Below are 21,558 nucleotides of genomic sequence, written 5' to 3'. Positions count from 1 at the left end.
CTCCTCACAACCTCACAACTCTCCCCTTCATGATTGAAGTGGATTTAATAAGTCAACTCAATAAGGGATTGTGGTTTTCACTTTCAAACCCAGCATTAAATAATCCCTTAAATTTTAAGTAGGGATGCATATCGGTACAATACCAAGCTAAAATAGAATATTGGTATGGGAGAATTTCCCTGATACTAAAATCACGTCTTAACATGCCAGACTGGCCAGTATGACTGCTACCATACTGTCTTTATAGCTGTATCACTGTACATATTTATAGAATAGAAGTACTTTATTGATCCTGAGGGAAATTCAGATCGCTCACAATGAACATTCAGTTAGTCAAAAGTCACAAATAAGAATAGGAATAAGAATAAAAAAATAAAAAAACAGTCAGATATATATACATTCTAAAATATGTACGGTATATACATTACCGGTATTTATTTTATTTTTACTTGCATTTTTATTTGCAATTTTTTAAACATCAAAAATAAATAAAGGAGTGACATGGGTTCATCGGTCCATACATTGTTTATTTACATTTCAATTTCTTTTCTTGTTTCCTTTTCATTCTTCTGTGATGTCGTTTCCTTTCTTCCTATATTCCTCCCACTTTTCTCATTTTGACTCCAATTTCTCCTCTTGTAGCCTCAGCATGTGTGATTCTCTCCATTTCCCGTATCCCCTCTATTATCTCTATCCATTTTTCCTTCGTCTGCGTTTCTACCCTGTACCACAGTTTAGTCAATACTTTCTTGGCTGCTACTAATAGTATCTTAATCAGATATTTGTCTTCTCCCTGAATTTCGTTCTGTCAAGTTCCCTAGGTATAGTACTTGACCTGTCTGGGGTATTTCATATCCTACTATTTCATTTATGATCCCTCCTATCTCCTCCCTTCTTATTTTCTGACATTCCCAGAATATGGGTGTGTGGTTTGCTACTTCTTGCCCACATTTTCTCCAACATGGCTTTTGTGTTGGCATGTAATTGCCCTGTATTTCTGGTGTTATAAAGAATCGAATTATGTTTTTCCACCCAAACTCCCTCCATATCCTTGATTCTGTGGTTGATTGTTGTATCTTACATGTATTATACCATTCTTCCTCTGTTATCTCTGTTTCTAATTCCTTCTCCCACTTTTCTTTTATATACAAGGTTGTAATTTCCTTGCTGTCCATTATTGCCTGATATAGTGCTGATATAACCCTCCCCTTCCTTCCTTCATATGTTTTTACCATTATCTTAATTATCCCATGCTGTTCTTTGTCTGTCTTGTTTTATTTCCTTGTTATAGTAATCTCTAATCTGTTGTATATACATTCTAATATTACATTCTTATATTACAACTCTGTACATGCATCTGATTAGCACTACACTCAGTAGTACTAATTAATATATTTTGTACCCAGTTTAATCACCTGTACATTGTATATTACTATTGTACTTTACTGTTACATTTGCACTCTGGTTGGATGCCAAACTTTTCATTGTACTGTACTTGTGCTGTATAATGACAATAGATTTGAATCTAATCTAAGAAATCAACACAAACTGACTTGATTTTCAAAATTTTTGACACGATAACGCTCTAATGGAGAAAGAAAATCATGATATCTCAATAGTTTCTGTCCAATGACCCCAAAATGACGGTCCATGTCTATACTGTTCATTAAAATTCATTCATCAGTATCTGGACTGAAAGCGTCTGGTCGGTTCATCCCTAGTTGTAAGGAAGGACAGAATAACCACCATTCAAAATCCTCCCAGATTCAATACGAATTTCACTTTTGAGGTTTCGATAAGTGAGGTTTCGATATACTACACAGCTGTGTTTGACATAAAAAAATATATAATTCTGAGCCAAAATCATACATTAAATAAGATGCAGAATTGATTTAACCATCAACATCTTTAATTTATTTATTCACATTTGACCTTGGATGGGTTTAACTTGTAGAGAAACATAGGTTTGTGTAACTTTTCTTAGCCGATCATGGACAAAAAATGCAGGTCAGTTTTACTTGAGTTTACAAACATTACAAAATTAAACAAACCTTTTTACCGTCTTGATATTTAACTGTTACGTTATTGTCGGTCCTTGGATCAAAGGTTCAAACTAAACATTAGAGTGGAAACACACGACCGCAGCAGACTGCAGAGAGTGGCTCGATCAGCCAAACGCACAATTGGAGGTGGGCTTCCCACTCTCCAGGACATTTACACCAGGTGTTGCAGGGCCAAGGCTAAGAGAATAGCCAAAGACTCTGGTCACCCAAACAACTGCCTCTTTGCACTGCTGCAGTCGGGCAAGAGCTACTGGAGTCTCATGGCCAGTACAGAGCTAGAGCCATATGAAATCCGCGTTCACGGAATCGCGGACGGAATCACAGAATTGAGCAATAAAAACGGAATCAACTGTAAACGTGGAATATTGCAGAATTTGCCATAATCTGGACTGAAATTCTGTGTTCGGGAGAACATGGAACGTTTGGTGCAACGCGAACATGACCGGGGACGCTACAGCGTGTTACACACAACACGCAGCAATTTCCAAGCGTCTGGCTGCTTCGGTGTGTTAATGTTAACGTCAGAAGAAATTCCACACTAAGCCCTAAATTCAGAGCAGCGCAGTATCCTAATGACTTGTATATGACCGGCGATAAGGTGTTTTGCAAATTCTGTCAACATGCCGTGGACTGGACTCGCAAAACACGTGCGAAGTTCACTCTCCAAAAGCCATGTCATGAACACGGAAAAACTGCTTCAAAACAGAGTAGGGTATATCTGCAGTGCCGCAGCCCCATACACACCAGCTCTCTAACGATGATCCCTGGTGATCACAATAGATACAGCTAGAGGGCGAGGCTAATCACTGACACTATTGTGATAAAATAGCTATGTAACGTTGCAGTACATAAAGTACACAGGACTAGAAAGTATAGCTTCTTGCTAAATCTGGTGCACCCATCTATTTGTTTAATGCAAATGATTGTCAGTACACACTGTCTTTTATAAACTAAACTAAAGGTGCCTAAATTATGCATTACTATATTTCATCACAATAGAATAGATATAGCTAGGCTACTTTCATTGTGATAATGTCAGTAGTAGCTAGCTGTATCTATTGTTTGTTTACACTTGAAATGTGTATTTTTATTTTGTCACTATTACCGGTATTTGAAAAATATTGTGTAAAATTGAACTGTATTTCTGAGTTGCAGCACTTTAAAAACATTAAATGGACTGTTATATCTTATTAAATTGTGGACATTTATTCATTCCCACTTATTAGACACTATTTCTGATGGTAAAATGAGCGTACAAAGCAAAATACAGAATTCAGAAATATTAAAACGGAAAAAACTGAATTTGGAAAAAAAATTAATGGAATTTGGAAAAAAATTTAACGGATTTCATATGGCTCTAAGAGAGACTTAAAAGGAGCTTCTATCCCCAGGCCATCAGGATGCTCAATGACTCTAATGTAACATCAACCCATCCATTCTACATTCATTGCACACACATCCACATGCACACGCTCACTTTACCTTTAACATTCACTTTAGACACTTTTTAACACCATATTTTATCTATTTATTACTAAAGATTTGCACTACACCTCTACTACACCTGTTTCCATTGTGTTGCATTTTGTACTTTAGTTTTGCATATTTTATATAGTGCTGTTTAGTCTTAATTTTTTTTTTTTTTTTTTTTTTTTTTTTTTTTTTTTTATTACTGTGAAGCACAATCTCAGGAGGCTCATACAGAACCAAGCATTTCACTGTAATGTACATGTACCTTATATGTGACAAATAAAACAAAACTTGAAAAACAAGCCTAAATTGTCTTGCGCTTGGCTGCAATCATGGTGCCGACCTTTATTATTGTATCGTTGGAAAATCGTAATTGATCTATTTTCTTTTTATTCAGCGGCCAGAATGTGAGCCTCAACGCCCCGGTGAGCGTGGCCGCGTCCTACAGCCAGCAGGACAACCTGGAGGACGCCGTTTACACGGACGACATCGTCAACCTGGGCACCGATGGCTACGAGGAGGGGGTGGAGGGCTACCAGCGGGTGGGCGGAGAAGAGTATGCAGAGGGATACGGCCAGGCCGCCGAGGTCGCGGACGACCAAATGGAATACTCAGGAGACCTGGCAGGGGGGGACGAGGGCTACCAGGACGAGGTGTTAGACATCCAAATCAGTGAGCCCATAGACAGCGAATTTCAAGTGAGTCCCAGTCCTCCCCTCGCACTCACTTACTCTATGCCACACACGCACGCACGCACGCGCGCGCACACACACACACACACACACACACACACACACACACACACACACACACACACACACACACACACACACACACACACACACACACACAATCACACACAATCACACAGACACACACAGACACACACACACACACACACAGTCACACACACACACACAGTCACACACACACACACACACACCGCCTCCTTCTCCCCTTGTCTGTCTAACTCTATCGTCTAGTAGATAGAGATAATGTCAGTTTTCTTCCCGTCGTGCCATGGGGATTGAAATCCATTGCGCGGAAGGAGCTGCATGGTGGTGTTGTGAAGGGGAGGGAGGGGGTGGGTGAGATTCATTATCATTAACCGCCAGTGGATTTCTCCATCTTGCTGACAAAGTTTGTGTTGACAGCTTGTTTGGTCGCGATGTGCCGCCGTTGCCTCCAAACCCTGGTGCCTTTGTGACCTTGGGGCCGTGGAGGAGAGAGAGCGAGATAGGCTGCTTTGTGTGAGGGAGATGTGCTGCCAATCGGCGGAGGTTAATTCGAGGGGCTTTTTATCTGGGGCTGTAGACTGGATCTGATAAAGTCTCACACAGGTGAAAAGATTATTGACCTTCCTAAGGACACCCCATACAGTTTTATAATGATTGATGCGATCCCCCCCCCCATTTATTTTTTTCTTCATTCGACCTGTCTTCCCTCTCGGCCCAGATTTTAAGAGGATCATCATAGATAAGGTCAGACCCGCGTGCAAATGTCCGTTCCGGCCCATTTGCAGAGGTGCGATGACGCTTGACACCTAACACAGATGTGTTTAGCCACAGCCCACAGATAAGCTGGGTGACCTTCTTAACCGGGACCGTGATGCACAACAAACCGGGTGCTTATTTTGGAAATGTGTGGTTTTTGCTTTTGCGCATTGGACGGATGCATATTTGTATTCTTGGGGTGTAAAACCGCCATTTTGTTTACAAGGTCACTACACAGCGTCCGGGCTTACCGTTTGTGTTTACCGTGGTATTCATTCAGGGGTAATACGTGGAACAGTTTAAAGGATTAAGCCGTCGCATACCCCCCCCCCCCCCAGTTTGTGCGTCCATGTCGCTTGCTGAGGAGGGTATTTTTTGGCATTGATATGTGTCGCCGGTACCGCCGGTTAATGGACCACGGCGCCAAATTCCACGGTTCTGACCTCTACCGAGTGACCTCACTTAGTGTCGTTATGATGGTATTAATGGCCTGTTTGCGTTCCTACCGGCAGTTAGGCCCAGTTATATTATATATATATATGTAGAGCCATATGAAATCCGTTTTTATTATTTTCCAAATTCCATTTTATTTTTTCCCAAATTCCGTTTTTTCCGTTTTAATATTTCAGAATTCTGTATTTTGCTTTTTATGCTCATTTTACCATCAGAAATAGTGTCTAATAAGTGGGAATGAATAAATGTCCACAATTGAATATGATATCACAGTCCATTTAATGTTTTTAAGTGCTGCAACTCAGAAATACAGTTCAATTTTACACAATACTTTTCAAATAATATTGTGACATAATAAAAATACACATTTCAAGTGTAAACAATAGATACAGCTACTACTGACATTATCACAATGACAATGTCAGTAGCCTAGCTATATCTATTATATTGTGATGAAATATAGTAATGCATAATTTAGGCACCTTTAGTTTAGTTTATTTCGTTTATAAAGGGCAGTGTATAATGACAATCGTTTGCATTAAACAAATGGATGAGTGCACCAGATTTAGCAAGAAGCTATCATTTCCATCTATAGTCCTATGTACTGTAACGTTTCATAGCTATTTAAGTTTATTTAGATTATAAAGGGCAGTGTATAATGTAGGGCTGTCTTAAATGCTTCGAAGCTTCGTTCGATGGCACAAGCTTCGAACATTAAAAAAAAATCGAAGTAAAAAAAAAAAGATAAAATATTTTTTTTTTTTTACTTCGATTTGTGTGTATGTGTGTGTGTGTGAGAACTACCCATCCCAGTTAGGACAGCCGAATCCCGTCCTATCTTTCGCCGTCAACTAAAGACTCACTTCTTCAACCATTATCTGAAATGATTAAAAAAAAAATAATCTAACCGTGACTAACCTTACTGTCATGCACTTTTCCTAATAAACTAACCTACACTGTAACACGCAACACTTTGATAAACATTGTTACTCAGCTGATAGAGTTGTACCCTTCTTGCTGTCTTGTCGTACAGAACTTGTAAGTCACTTTGGATAAAAGCGTCAGCTAAATGACTAAATGTAAATGTGTGTGTGTGCGTGCGTGCGTGCGTGCGCGCGCGCGCATGGGGCCATTGGGTGGGGCCGGGGGACAAATACACTGGAGGAAAGTAACCCAGCTCAGCACTGCCCAAATTATATCATCACTATTGCCTGTTTGAAGGATATCATCCTCAAATACATATACACCTACATGCCTTGTAGAATTCCACACATAAGAAAGAAAGATACTGGGATGAATAAACAAAATAGGAAATAAAATTTAGATAAGGTGCTACTGAGATGTTTTGGTGAGTTCTTTGTTTTTTTGTGGAAGTTGCCCTTCTTAAAAATGCATGAACATTCAGGAACCCAGCTCAGCACTGCCCAAATTATATCATCACTATTGCCTGTTTGAAGGATATCATCCTCAAACACATATACACCACCTACACGCCTATTCTCAGTCCTTGCCCCACAATGGTGGAATGAACTACCCACCCCAGTTAGGACAGCCGAATCCCGTCCAATCTTTCGCCGTCGACTAAAGACACTTCTTCAGCCATTATCTGAAATAAAATTTAAAAAAAATCTAACCCTAACTAACCTTACTGTCATGCACTTGTCCTAATAAACTAACCTACACTGTAACACGCAACACTTTGATGAATATTGTTACTCAGCTGATATAGTTGTATCCTTCCTGATGACCTGTCGTACAGAACTTGTAAGTCGCTTTGGATAAAAGCGTCAGCTAAATGACTAAATGTAAATGCCTTGTAGAATTCCACACATAAGAAAGAAAGATACTGGGATGAATAAACAAAATAGGAAATAAAATGTAGAAATGTATGCAATACATAAATAAATATGAATCTCCATATATGAAATAGAACATTTAGATAAGGTGCTACTGAGATGTTTTGGTGAGTTCTTTGTTTTTTTGTGGAAGTAGCCCTTCTTAAAAATGCATGAACATTCATTGATAATTGGTCTGTAGTGGAGTCTACAAGGTCTACATTGCCGGACCATGTAGAATTCTGTGCATAGTTTAGTCTACACAGGCCATATTTCAAATAATCAAAATCTTACTTCATTCATCTTAAACATTCTTGATTTGGGGGATTGGTAGTTCCCATGAAATCTGAAGTTGTTCAAACGACAACAGCGATCCACCTTGAATTAAATCACACAGCCGTGTTGGCTGCGTCACAGTCACGAAAGGGGCTACTTAATTCATTAATCCAATCCACTTTATTTATAGAGCACATTTAAAGACAACAAAGTTTACCAAAGTGCTGTACAAGTCCCACAACATAAGATATAAAAGAAAAAAAAAGAGAAAAAGTATTAATTTTTTTTTTTAATTCGAAGCTTCGAATTAAAATCGAAGCTCGGCCCCGAAGCTTCGATTGCCAAAAATATTTTGGTCCGCCAAAGGGGGGCCTGACAAAGTTTGAGAAGCACTGCCTAAAACCAACCAGTGATCCCTCCGTTGTTTAATCACTACCCACAGTAATGTGGCCGGTTAGCCCATCCAAAGCAAGGGAGCCCGACATTGTGACTAGTTGTGTTCAGCGGGACTATAGCGATCAAGTATATATGCATATTATCTTTTATGATGTTCGTTATATGTTTTGTTTATCTGTCTGTAATCTATGTGGTTAGCGCGCAGCATGGCCATACTGTTTTTAGTGTAGGAAAAGTATCCAAAATCCTGCCTGTATCTAACCCATCGTGTAGGTTTAGCTGGTACATTACTTCCCGAGGTACAGCGAAAATGTCCCGTGTAACTTTTGGTTAATTCAGAAATATATAGACTATAGAGTTGCTCTCCTCAATTGTGCCTGGGAGCGAACCAAGACTGCAGTGTGTACGCAAACCAGAGGGGTTTGCGTACACACTTTATGAAGTAGCAGAAACGGACTTAATCATCTGTGTGTATCAGTCAGTCGATGTGTGTCTGTTGCTGGCACTGAGTCATGATACTGCAGAGAGGGACCAATGAAGGAGTGATTTGTGCACAAAGTCAGTCGATGATATTTTTCTTTCGCCGCCGTTGAACCGAAGAAGAGTGTTTTTATCTTGAGACATATTTCTGTATATCATGTCAAAACATTTACATCTCATTGAATTTCAAATGCCTTCACGAATAGTAATGAAGCCGCCCGCTCACTGTTATGGTAATTCAGAGGGGTGGGGGGGTTAATAACGTCATGTTTTCCTCTGTGCTCATTGCTCAGTGTTAATTCTTCCTTCATCACATGCTTGTCTCCAGCCCAAGACTTTTTTCCAGTATGCAGCCTTGTCGTCGGGCCTCTAGTGTGTGAGAACCTATACAGGGTATCTGCGGGATATTAAAAAGTATTCCATTCATAATTCTCAATTTAAGGCCTTAAAAGGTATTTAAAAGGTCTTCAATTTAAATTGCACATGTATACAATATATGAATGTCTTTATATTCGAGTCATTGTTTTTTGTGCGGCTACCGGGGCCGTGGTGCATCTGGAGAGAGCTTGTATGGAACGCACAAGAATTAAAATCGGCGTGCAAGTTCAGTGTCGCTATGTTTGAATTTTGTTAATATTGTCGTGAAATTGGTATAAAATTGTACTCTTAAGTGGTATTAAAAAGTCTTGAATTTAACTTGTTGAAACCTGCAGATACCCTGGTGACAACTTATATTGGCAGGCACAGTAACCTCAACTATATAACCTCAAGAGTACAATCGCATTTCATAGCATTTCCTGCATGGCTTTGATGTCGACCCTCTTTTCTTCTCCTCTTGTGTGTAATAAATGCCTCGTAACCTCCTATCTCCCTGCGTTTCTCATTCAGCTCTTGGCCTACTGAGTCATGGCGAGGCCGCGGTGCGTCTCTGGCCTGTTCTCTCACACGGGGATGATCGAAACATGAATTGCCATTGCTGCCTTTTTTTATCAGGAATAACAGATAATTGGATTTTCCACTCACTGTCGTTGCTTTTAGGACGATGAGTACTCGACAACCTACACCGACGACCGGGGCGGCCGACAGGCAGAGGCACCCGAGGAGGCGGGAGAGGCGCAGGAGGAGGAGGAGGACCAGACCACGGGGAGTTCTCAGCTCCTGGAGGACGAGGTAGGCTGCTTACCTCAACCTACATCATCCGTCTCAACAATAAAGTCTCTGACAATCCTGGTCGGACCAAATGCGCTGGAGCCGCACAGTGATTTGCGATGTGCAGGCGGGTTGCGAACAGCTAATCAATACCGGCCTTGTATCTCTGCACCCATTGAGAAACTTGTGCTTTGGTCACGTGAGCTTTGAAGCCGTTAACGTCGATAGTGGAAAAGAGGAGGTAACGTGACATCATAGACGGCTGTTATTAACACGAGAACCTCTCTTCTCCTCAGGTCGAGAACGAAGCCGAGGAGGAAACGAAGGAGGAGTCGGACGAGGAGGAGGACGAAGATGAAGAATCCGGCCGATTGCGGTTTAAATCGGAGAGGAAGGATGCGTCCGTCGTGCGGTTGGCCGATGCAGGCAACAAAAGAAGGAACATCCCGGAAACACTAGGTACAGGTCGTGTCCTCCCGGGGCACTAAACACTAGGTACAGTTTGTGACCTCATAACAGTAAAACACTAGGTACAGGATGTGACCTCATAACAGTAAAACACTAGGTACAGGATGTGACCTCATAACAGTAAAACACTAGGTACAGGATGTGACCTCATAACAGTAAACACTAGGTACAGGATGTGACCTCATAACAGTAAAACACTAGGTACAGGTTGTGACCTCATAACAGTAAAACACTAGGTACCGGATGTGACCTCATAACAGTAAAACACTAGGTACCGGATGTGACCTCATAACAGTAAAACACTAGGTACAGGATGTGACCTCATAACAGTAAAACACTAGGTACAGGTCGTGACCTCATAACAGTAAAACACTAGGTACAGGTTGTGACCTCATAACAGTAAAACACTAGGTACAGGTCGTGACCTCATAACAGTAAACACTAGGTACAGGATGTGACCTCATAACAGTAAAACACTAGGTACAGGTTGTGACCTCATAACAGTAAAACACTAGGTACCGGATGTGACCTCATAACAGTAAAACACTAGGTACAGGATGTGACCTCATAACAGTAAAACACTAGGTACAGGTTGTGACCTCATAACAGTAAAACACTAGGTACCGGATGTGACCTCATAACAGTAAAACACTAGGTACAGGATGTGACCTCATAACAGTAAAACACTAGGTACAGGTCGTGACCTCATAACAGTAAAACACTAGGTACCGGATGTGACCTCATAACAGTAAAACACTAGGTACAGGATGTGACCTCATAACAGTAAAACACTAGGTACAGGATGTGACCTCATAACAGTAAAACACTAGGTACCGGATGTGACCTCATAACAGTAAAACACTAGGTACAGGTCGTGACCTCATAACAGTAAAACACTAGGTGCAGGTTGTGACCTCATAACAGTAAAACACTAGGTACCGGATGTGACCTCATAACAGTAAAACACTAGGTACAGGTCGTGACCTCATAACAGTAAAACACTAGGTACAGGTTGTGACCTCATAACAGTAAACACTAGGTACAGGATGTGACCTCATAACAGTAAACACTAGGTACAGGTCGTGACCTCATAACAGTAAAACTATGGCCTTTAGACTAACCCTAAAACCTAAGGGGAGGCAGCCTTCAGTTCCTATGGCCCTAGACCAGGGGTTCTCAAACTTTTTCATATCGCAACCCCATTTTATTTTGGAAATTTTTTGGCGACCCCGCACGTGTATCGCGTAATTTTAACATGGAAATAATGAATATCAAAATAAAATAACTTGATCATGCATATTTATTAGCAAATGAAATTACAGCACAATGTTTTTTTTTATCCACTTTTTCTACCATTTTCTATATTTTCTCCCATCCCAATTTCGTATCATCCAATTCAACCCTCCCCTGTCACGGACGCGGTTTCTTGCCTCCCACAAGCCGGCTGCAATGTGGACTAAGTCATGCATAGCACAAGTCCCCTCCGGTACTTGAGGTAACAGCAGTCGCATCTTTTCACCTGCGCAGCTCGATCTCTCAGTGGCGAGGAGTAACGCGTGGGAGGCTCACGCTGCCTCCGACACTTCCTGATTCTACTGTGCAGGCGCACCAACCGATCTGTAGGAGTCGCTGTCCACAACGCCCGATCCCCACCCATCAGTTTCCCACCCCCTAATACGGCCAATGTGTATTAGTACGGACGACCAGCTAAACTGAAAGCAAATGTGGAGCGCTGGGCTCGAACTGACGAGCCCAGCGTCTCCAGCATTTCGTGGCGAGGGCCTTGCCCACTACGCCACGTAGACGCCCTAAATTACAGCACAATGTTATTAATTAAATGAATGAATATTATCAAACAGAATTGTTTCTGTATACACATTTATAAAACGATCGAGGCATATTTAGCCAATATGTTGGCAGAACTTTTATTTTTTTAATGCGTTCACTTCACTCGCATGCGCTTTTCAAGAATAAACTAAAACTAGACTTAATGGGAAGGGTGTGCTTGTACATTTGAACATAGTTCCATGATACATGGCTGCGTTGTGCTGAGAAAGAGGCGCAGATCCGCTTCTACTCTGAGGCGAGATCTGTATTTATTTTTTATTAATGTCAGAGCCGAGAATCCCGCTTCACAGAGGTATATTCATGCAAACGGGACAAGCTTTCTCAGCGCAGCATTACACATCACTGGGTAGTCGTTCCGGACTGCTCTAAAACCGTAGTTTTTTTTCTGAAAGAAAGCTAACTTCCGTTTTAAATTCAGGATGCTTAGTTTCCAAGTGCCGCTGTAATTTACTTGGTTTAAAGCTCTCGTTAGCAAGGATCTCGTAACACAAAACGCACTGTGGTCTCGGGTCATCTTCTTGGCCAGTCCAAGTAAATCCATATGCCAAGTATTTAGGGTCATAACTTCTTTTACTTCGTTTCATAGTAGTGCTGATATCGCTACTACTAAATTCTGACTTTCTCTTGCCAGCATTTGGAACACACGCACGTGACACGCCGCTTCTGACAACAAACCTATCCATTGCGTTCAGCCGAACGCACAATTAGAGGGGGGCTTCCCACCCTCCAGAACATTTACAACAAGCGGTGCAAGGGGAAGGCTAAGAGAATTATTAAGGACTCGAGCCACCCGAACAACTGCCTCTTTGAACTGCTGCCGTCAGGCAAGCGATACCGGAGTCTTATGGCGAGCACAGAAAGACTCAGAAGGAGCTTCTATCCCCAGGCCATCAGGCTGCTAAACGAACAATAATCGCTAAACGAACAATAATCACTATGCAACAACCATCAAATGCACACAGCACACACACCCACACGCACACACACACTCACTCAAACAAACAACACACTGCAGCACCCACTCTCCACACTTAGATCACACAAACACACTTACACTTTATATTTATTGATAAAGGATTTGCACTACAACTCGTACACCTACTGTGAATTGTACCTAAACTGCACCTCGTCCATTTATGCCTTGCACTATATAGTATTGTATATTAGTACACTGCACAGTATTGTATATTGTATGGTAACTACGTCTACGAACATTGTACATATGTCTAAACTGAACACTGTGACCTCTTTTTTTTTCTTCTAATTTTTACTATGTTTTTATTTCATACTTATCTTGTCATGCACAGTCTCTGGAGCGCAACAGTAAGAAGCATTTTGTACAAAAGTATTCTGTACTTCTGTATGACAACTATTAAAGAAACTTGAAACTTGAACTTGAAACTTGAACTTGCGAGTGTCCAGGTTAAATTAATCAAATCAGCTTTATATGCTTGGTCTGGAAAGCCCCCCCCCCCCCTCCCCTTTATTTACGAGACAGTGTCGATCACAAATATCTGAGTACACATTGACTCCCAAAAGACCAGACGATTATACCTGCGCAGGGCTTATCACGCACGCTCGTGCATGCACGTCGCAGCACTTTGCGCTCCTCTGACTCACAAAAGACCAGACGTGGCTTCAGTCATTATACCTGTGCAGGATGTATGAGATGTGTATTGAAATACTGTGCCTCCGTTGATGCAGCGGCGAGACATGGCAAATACACACAGCGGCCAGGTGGAAAACTTGATCAGAGTTGGGCTTGCAGATATATATATATTTTTTTTTAAATAACTTTTGCCAATGCGCTGTCACCTACCCGCGACCCCAATTTGGGTCGCGCCCCGTAGTTTGAGAACCGCTGCCCTAGACTAACCCTAAAACCTATGGTGAGGCAGCCTTCAGTTCCTATGGCCCTAGACTGTTGTTGACAGCTTCAAAAGAAATCTTAGAAAAGACTTTAAACATATTTTTAGTGTGGCTTTAGAAAGCGCTCAAATGTTTTTTTTAGGTGAATCGGAGCGCTTCATATTGTCCTTGTTTATCCTTCCCGCGTACAGAACTCTCAGAGCAGGCCAAGGCGGACCTGATGGAATTCGAGGAGCAAGAACGTCAGAAAAGACAGAACCGCTGCGGCAGAGGGGGGCGAGGCAGGGGTCGAGGAGCATTCATGATGTTCGGAATGGGCAACTTCCGGGGCAACGGGAGAGGACGAATGAATGACCAGAGGATCCCACTGATGGGACACATGGGCATGCAGGTACGTCCAAGGTCTTCAGATAGTCAGGTCTGGACATTTACAACGTTTCCTTGACAGTAATGCATAAGAAGTTTAGTGACCACTGGGACCAGGGTTGATTTTTATTTATTTATTTATTTATTTTTGCCTTTCTCATTTGCTACCATCCCCCAAATTAGTCGCTATGCCAATTCCCTTCCTGGTCATTGCACTGCCCTACTGTCTGTCTGGGCAGGGTGACTGTAGACTAACACATGCCTCCTCCGATACATGTGGAGTCACCAGCTGCTTCTTTTCACCTGACTGCTAGGAGTTTTCCCTGGGAGAGTAGCATGTGCGGAGGTTCATGCTATCTCCCCCAGATACTCTCCCTGCTGGACAGTTACCCCAACCAACCAGTAGGAGTTGCTGTTGCAATGACCAGGACTCCTACCCCACCGGCTTCCTACCCACAAACACTTTGTAGGAACAACTGACCAAGCTGGAGGTACCGTTGCCGGGAATTTAACCTGGGTCTCTGCGGTGGTAGGCGAGTCCTTAGACCTCCATGTTACCCAGCTGCACCGGGGCCAGGATTTCATTGATAAAAGTAACCTACTTTTAAACACTTGTCCCAGGTCAGCCCCATGAGTTGGGTACTTCCACTTCGGTCGCTAAGCCATAGATGGTAATATAGGAACCTTGGTATATTGTAGGGCTGACCTTCGATTTTTTTTTGGAATTCGCAGCTTCGGGGCCGAGATTTGATTTTAATTCGAAGCTTCGAAATAAAAGATTATAATTAAAAATAAATTAAAAATTAAAAAAAGATTTATGTTGTGGGACTTGTACAGCACTTTGTTCAACTTTGTCAGTGCTGTAAAGTTTAAACCTTTTTAAATCTTAGACAAACAAAACACTTTGCTTTCATGAAATATTGTAAGCTGTCATTTGAGGCTTTATAAAAGCAGCCCAATGAACACAAATCTGTCAGTGCCGAGTCCGACCTCATCTTAACACTTTCAGTGCCCATGACGTCATATGACGTTTTATCAGCCCAATGCCTGAATGCCCACGACGTGTATTAGCGTTTAATTTTTTTATTAGCGATCTGATTTCATATTTCATCAACCGAGTCTCCCGTTGGTACAGCAGCTCCTCCAGCAGCTCAGAATGGAAAAAAGCGCCCCCTATCGTCTATCCCTGTGTAACTGTAGGTCAGTCGCTTAGACTGACCTGGGATCAGTCGCTATGTAGAGGCAGAGCCAGCTGGCTCCTTGAGCTGGCAAGCTGTCTGCTCAACATGGAAGTCATCGCGGGACGGGAATCAGCCTGGAATATATATTCACAGTAGCCAATACTCAATCAATAAGCGTGATCGATTTTTGGAATTGCGATCAGGAATTGGAATGATCTTTTTGGAGAACATCTGATCTGAGGTAAGGAATCTATTTTACCAGTCTTGGGATAATCAGAGTTGTATTCGCTGAGATCTCAGCGTCTGCCCTATGTGTGATGTGTCTCTGTGTGCGCGATCGCTGATGAGGAAATCAGATAATCGATTTTCAGCTCGCGGCCCCAGCGTGCATACGTACACATATACTATCGATAATCTAGCGTTTATTGGAAAACGATTCATAAATAGGCAGAAAAATTACAAAGTTTGTGTATTCTAGAATATTCCAGTAAACGTCTTTTATCATGGAATATTTATATTTTCCTTGAAAATGAGGGCTTTTCAAAATACTATAAAACGAAAATGAACCGATAAAAAAACAATCCGCTTCGACAATGTTGACTGGAAAACGAGTCATTGATAAGCGACGGGCAGATTAGACACATAGCCATAATTTAAAACATAGATTAGGCGTTTTTAACGCTAACATTGAAGTGGATGGTGGGCATTCAACCGGTAAATCAAGGTTAAGCTTGGGCTCTGAAAGTGTTAAATAACAAACAGCATTGCTTGTTGTAGTTAACAAAAAGAGAGGCAGAGTTGATTTAGCAAAAAAATAAAAAATAAATCATATTTTTTTATATATATAATCGATTTTTTTTTTCATATTCTAATCCCATGCCCATCGAACGAAGCTTCGAAGTATTTAAGACAGCCCTAGTATATTGTATTTCTTCTTGAAAGATTAGTGCGCGTGTGTGTAAGGGCTTAAGTTGGGTAAGGACTTTGGCATGCTTGGGTTTCTCTGTACCTTTTACAGCACCAATCACCAATATGAAATATTTTGTTCGCTCCTGCTCTCTGCTACCCCAAGGACTGGAGCTGTGATCATTAGTTCATGACCAAAAAGAAAAAAATAGTCAATTAACCCACTCCCAACCCACACTCTTCTCCCCTTATCAATGTTGATATATGGATTATACCAAATCATTTGGCGGTAGTCCGTTTAGACAACATTATACAAAATTGTATTTGATCTTTGCCTTTATTATTGGATCTCTCTCCAAGCATATAATCCGTTCATTTACATTGTTCATCCATGCCTTTTTAAAGCCATCGCCCTTGAGGGACAAGAAAGTCACTTTAAACATATAATGGAAATAAGTGGAACAATGGTGGTGCTTTTCAATGAGGAAAGGTATCTGGAGTTCAGGATTGGACCACGATTATTCATTATTCCCAGGTTTTACCGAGAGCTTGTATGGAACGTGCAAGAATGGATGTGCAGCCAGTGTCTTTTTTGACATTTTGAAACCTGCAGATACCCTGTGAGAACATCATCACTCTTCCTTTCCTGACATATAGGTTTCATTGACACATAATTGCAAGGAGGATATCTGTGTCCTCCAAGAAAAACACATTCTGTGTTCACCCCCATCATTTCTCTCTCTGTCTCTCTGTCTCTCTGTCTCTCTCTCTCTCTCTCTCTCTCTCTCTCTCTCTCTCTCTCTCTCTCGCTCTCTCGCTCTCTGTCTCTCTCTCTGTATCTCTCTCTTTGTCTCTCTCTTTGTCTCTCTGTCTGCCTCTGTCTCTCTCTCTTTCTGTCTCTCGGTCTCTGTCTCTCTCTCTTTCTGTCTCTCTCTCTGTCTCCGTCTCTCTCTCTGTCTCCGTCTCTCTCTCTCTCCGTCTCTCTCTCTCTCCGTCTCTCTCTCTCTCTCTGATCTACAGTCTCACAGGATGCCTCCTCCTCATCACCACCTTCATCAGCAGCACCACCATCAGCACCACCAACAGTCCCAGCAGCGTCATCACGCTCCAATCCCCCGGGGGCTCCCTCCCTTCCACGGGGGCCCTCTGGCCCAGCAGCCCCTGCAGCCGCTCATCCCCCACCACATAGCGCACCGCTCGCCGCCCGTACGGCCCCAGATGGAGCCGCCGCCGCGCATCATGAGCTCCCCGCCACCCAACTTCCCTCAGCAGCACCAGCAGCAGCAGTCCCCTCAGCCTCCACAGCCTCCGCAGCCTCCACAGCCTCCGCAGCCTCCGCAGTCCAAGAACATCCACATCAACCCCCACTTCAGAGGCCCCGCCTCCTCCCCCGTACAAGGTAGGCCCCTGTTCTATTCGATTTTTTAGACAAGGTTTGCTTCTTATCAAAGCCCGACTTATACTGATGTCGATAGATCGGACGATATTCGCACATGGTTTTTAGCAACGATCCATCAAACTTGAGTTGTGACAAAGGTATGTAATAAGCTATTCCTTTATTGATCCCCTTGGGGAAATTCATAGCATAGCAGCATGGGGGAAGGGGAGGTATGGGCAGGGTAATGGTAGAAGACATACAATTTTATCATAATAAAAATATGAGAAAAGTAAACGGTGTAAAGGTGCAGATAAGTGTCTGTATGCTCTTATCAGTTATATTATATGTTACAATAAATATAGGTGATAAATAATTCGAATCTGAATATATATAGAGATTATATATTAACACTATCAGTGCCGGCCTTGTTTTCCTTTTTACCCCCTTGAATGCCACTTCAATGTTAGTGTTAAAAACTAGAGGTGGGCATAGATTATTTTTTTTAATCTAGATTAATCTATCTGCAATCCTGGATTTAATCTAGATTAAAATGGGTCAAAAAAAAAAAACCTGCCGAAGGCATTCAAAATGTGTGGTCTACCCAAATAATGACCAGAAGTAAGTCCTTACTTTTTCTTTCCTCATTATGTTTCTCAGGCCAGGTGGCCCATTACACCATGAGCCCATCTCCCGTTTCCAAAATGCATTACAGACTGTTTGAAAAAGCTGTTTTGCTATGATAATTGGTAATGAAATATCAAAATAATGTTCAATAAGATGTACTTGTGTTTAATAAGTTGTTTTATTCAGAAGTTAACACAAATAAATAATATTACCAGTACAGTACAGTATCTAGCACACTCTCAGGAGCATTTACTACAAGCGTTGCAAGGGCAAGGCTAAGAGAATCATTAAAGACTCCAGTCACCCGAACAACTGCCTCTTTGAACTGCTGCGGTCAGGCAAGCGATACAGGAGTCTCAAGGCGAGCACAGAAAGACTCAGAAGAAGCTTCTATCCCCAGGCCATCAGGCTGCTAAACGAACAATGAATGAACACTACACAACAATAACCACCAAACGCACATAGCACACACATCCACACGCACACACTCACTTTAAACAAACACACTGTAGCACCCACTCCACACACTTATAGCACACACCCACTTTAAACAAACACACTGTAGCACCCACTCCCCACACTTTACATTTATGGATGAAGGATTGCACTACAACTCGTACACCTTACTGTAAATTGTACCTAAAATTGTACCTCATCCCATTTCTGCTTTGCACTAGATAGTACTGTACATTAGTACACTGCATAGTATTGTGTATTGTATATTATATGGTAACTCAGAACATTGTACATATGTCTATACCGAACACTGTGACCTCATTTTCTTCTTCTAAATTCATGCTATATTATGTTATTATGTTATTTGATACTATCTTGTCTAGCACAGTCTCTGGAGCGTAACAGTAAGAAGCATTTTGTATGAAAGTATTCTGTACTTCTGTATGACAACTATTAAAGAACTTGAACTTGAACTTGAAAACAGAAAGAATCATTTCAAACTTGAACTATGTGACATGGCTTGAATCAACTGCTCCAGTGGAGTTGCTCAGTGGCCAATGGTGTCAACTGTGGTTGTACTGGGCAGCTCCCAGGTGTGAATGGAACTGTGTGAATGTGAAGCAGGGCGTTCCTGAAAAAGAGCATCTGTGCTCAGCGAACCTACCCTGGGTAAATAAAGGTTAAAAAAAAAAAAAAAAAAATTAGGTTAATGCGTTAATTATATTATCGCGCGATACTAGTATAGCGTTAACGCAGCACGTTAACGCCGTTAACGGCCCAGCTCTATAATCTATGTTTTAAATTATGGCTATGTGTCTAATCTGCCCGTCGCTTATCAATGACTTGTTTGCAGTCAACATTGTCGAAACGAATTGTTTTTAATCGGTTCATATCCTTTTTATAGCATTCCGAAAAGCTATCGTTCTCTCGAAGATTTCCGGAAAATTGAAAGATTCCCCCATAAACGGCATTTATTGGAATATTCTCGAATACACTAGACACGTTGTCATTTGTCGGCCTATTTATGAATCGTTTTCAAATAAACGCTAGATTATCGATAGTATATGTGTACGTATGCACGCTATAGAAGCGGGCTGAAAAATCTATTCTCATTTCCTCAACATCACACACACACACACGGCACATGCTGATATCTCAGTGAATAAAGCTCTGATTATCCTAAAACTGGTAACATAGACTCCTTACCTTAGATCAGATGTTCTCCAAAAAGATTATTCCAATTCCTGATCGCCATTCCAAATATCGATTGTGTTTATTGATTGATTATTGGCTGCTGTAAATATATATTCCACGCTGCTTTCCAACCCGCGATCACTTCCATGTTCATCAGACGGCTTGCCAGCACAGTGGAGCCAGTTGGCTCCACCTCCACAGATCCAGCAGTATAATCGAATGGCCTGCAGTTACACAGGGATAGACGATAGGGGGCGGTATTTTCCCCTCTGAGCTCCTAGAGAGGGTCTGCTGTACCAACGGGAGACTCGGTTGATGAAATATGAATTCAGATCGCTAATAAAAAAATCAAACGACAAATCACGTCGTCGGCACTCAACGGGAAGCATGGTAAGACGACAATACACGTCGTCGGCACTCAAAGTGTAACTTAAGAGTAAAAGTAAACGGTATACACAAGGTACCCTAACTGGCATGATATACGTCATACGTTGTAGTCCGTGCAGGTAGTACTGGAGGTCGAGGTGGAGTATTTTACAGTTGAACAAAATGTACTGTGAATATGAATATACGTGTCTTGTATGTCTATATGTGTGTATGTACATGTTTATATTACTTAAAGTCATGAACCATGCTCAGGGTACACCGGTACAGACATGGTTACTTGAGGATTTAAAGAAAGTAATTTAATTAACGAATGAAACTATTTACAAAAAAGAATTAAAGACTGAGTGGATCACTAATATCAGTGAAGTAGTGAGTGCATGGATGAGTCAGTGTGTGGTGTATGCAAGTGATGAGGTGAGAATCAAACAAACAAATCCAAACAAAAACTCATGGCCAGCTTGGAGGAGAGGAGAGAGACAATAATGGAGAAGCCAGTCCTTATATAGGTATGTCGACTCCTCCTGGTGTCTGTGATTTCCAGGCTGTGAACACATAAACATGTATATCCCTTAGCTAACCTGTAGGAGAGGGATGGGCTTGTCACAATACTATACAGTATTGCTGCAGGGCTGGGCGATATGGCCTAAATATGATCTCACGATATTTTCTGACCTTTCGGCGATACACGATACACATCACAATGTTTTTCCTTTTTTCCCCAAACAATTCATTATGAGGTTTACCAAGAATTTGAGGTTGCAAGCTAACATTAAAGACAAAAGACTCATGCATTTAGCATTTTTATATTATATATTAGATTTAGATTATTGGATTCTTAGATTATATATTTAGCATTTTAGCCTTTAGTTTTTTTAGATTATATATTAGATTATATATTGTAACTATTTATTTATTTATGTATACATTTATTATTTGAACGGCTTAAGGCTATATCTGTACTTTATGTTTGTTTGTTGTGTTGCATACTTGAAATAAACTTCAATCAAATCAAACCCCCCCTCTTAAAAACAAAAACCTGTGTTTAACCTAGCCATCTATAAAACATCATGCTAAAACTGAAACAAATGTCCTACTCCCCTAAAGAAAGAAATGCGTAGCAAACATGACTCAGTTATCCAATAGTGCTGCTTCTTTTTATTTTGTTAAAATCTTTTAGTTAATGAGACTAAAAGACTACAATATGACTACAACGATTTAATGACGGCTTCCTGTCCTCTCATTCCATTTCCGGTTAACGTAAAATTT

General features: G+C 41.4%; 1 protein-coding gene across 1 annotated transcript in view; it reads left to right on the top strand.

Annotated features, from left to right (window-relative positions):
* The window catches only part of rbm33a (RNA binding motif protein 33a), a 168,060-nt gene that overhangs the window by 107,360 nt on the left and 39,142 nt on the right, over positions 1-21,558 (top strand). The window contains exons 12-16 of the mRNA XM_084325823.1: positions 3,931-4,231; positions 9,505-9,636; positions 9,912-10,074; positions 13,992-14,191; positions 17,274-17,652. Coding sequence (XP_084181949.1) covers positions 3,931-4,231; positions 9,505-9,636; positions 9,912-10,074; positions 13,992-14,191; positions 17,274-17,652 — 1,175 coding nt within the window. The remainder of the gene's footprint in view (positions 1-3,930; positions 4,232-9,504; positions 9,637-9,911; positions 10,075-13,991; positions 14,192-17,273; positions 17,653-21,558) is intronic.

Source organism: Notolepis coatsorum (genome assembly GCF_963971535.1).
Source record: "Notolepis coatsorum genome assembly, chromosome: 12".
NCBI lineage: Eukaryota > Metazoa > Chordata > Actinopteri > Aulopiformes > Paralepididae > Notolepis > Notolepis coatsorum.
Note: the sequence above shows the minus strand (reverse complement) of the source record. Positions and strands in the feature narration are given on the sequence as shown.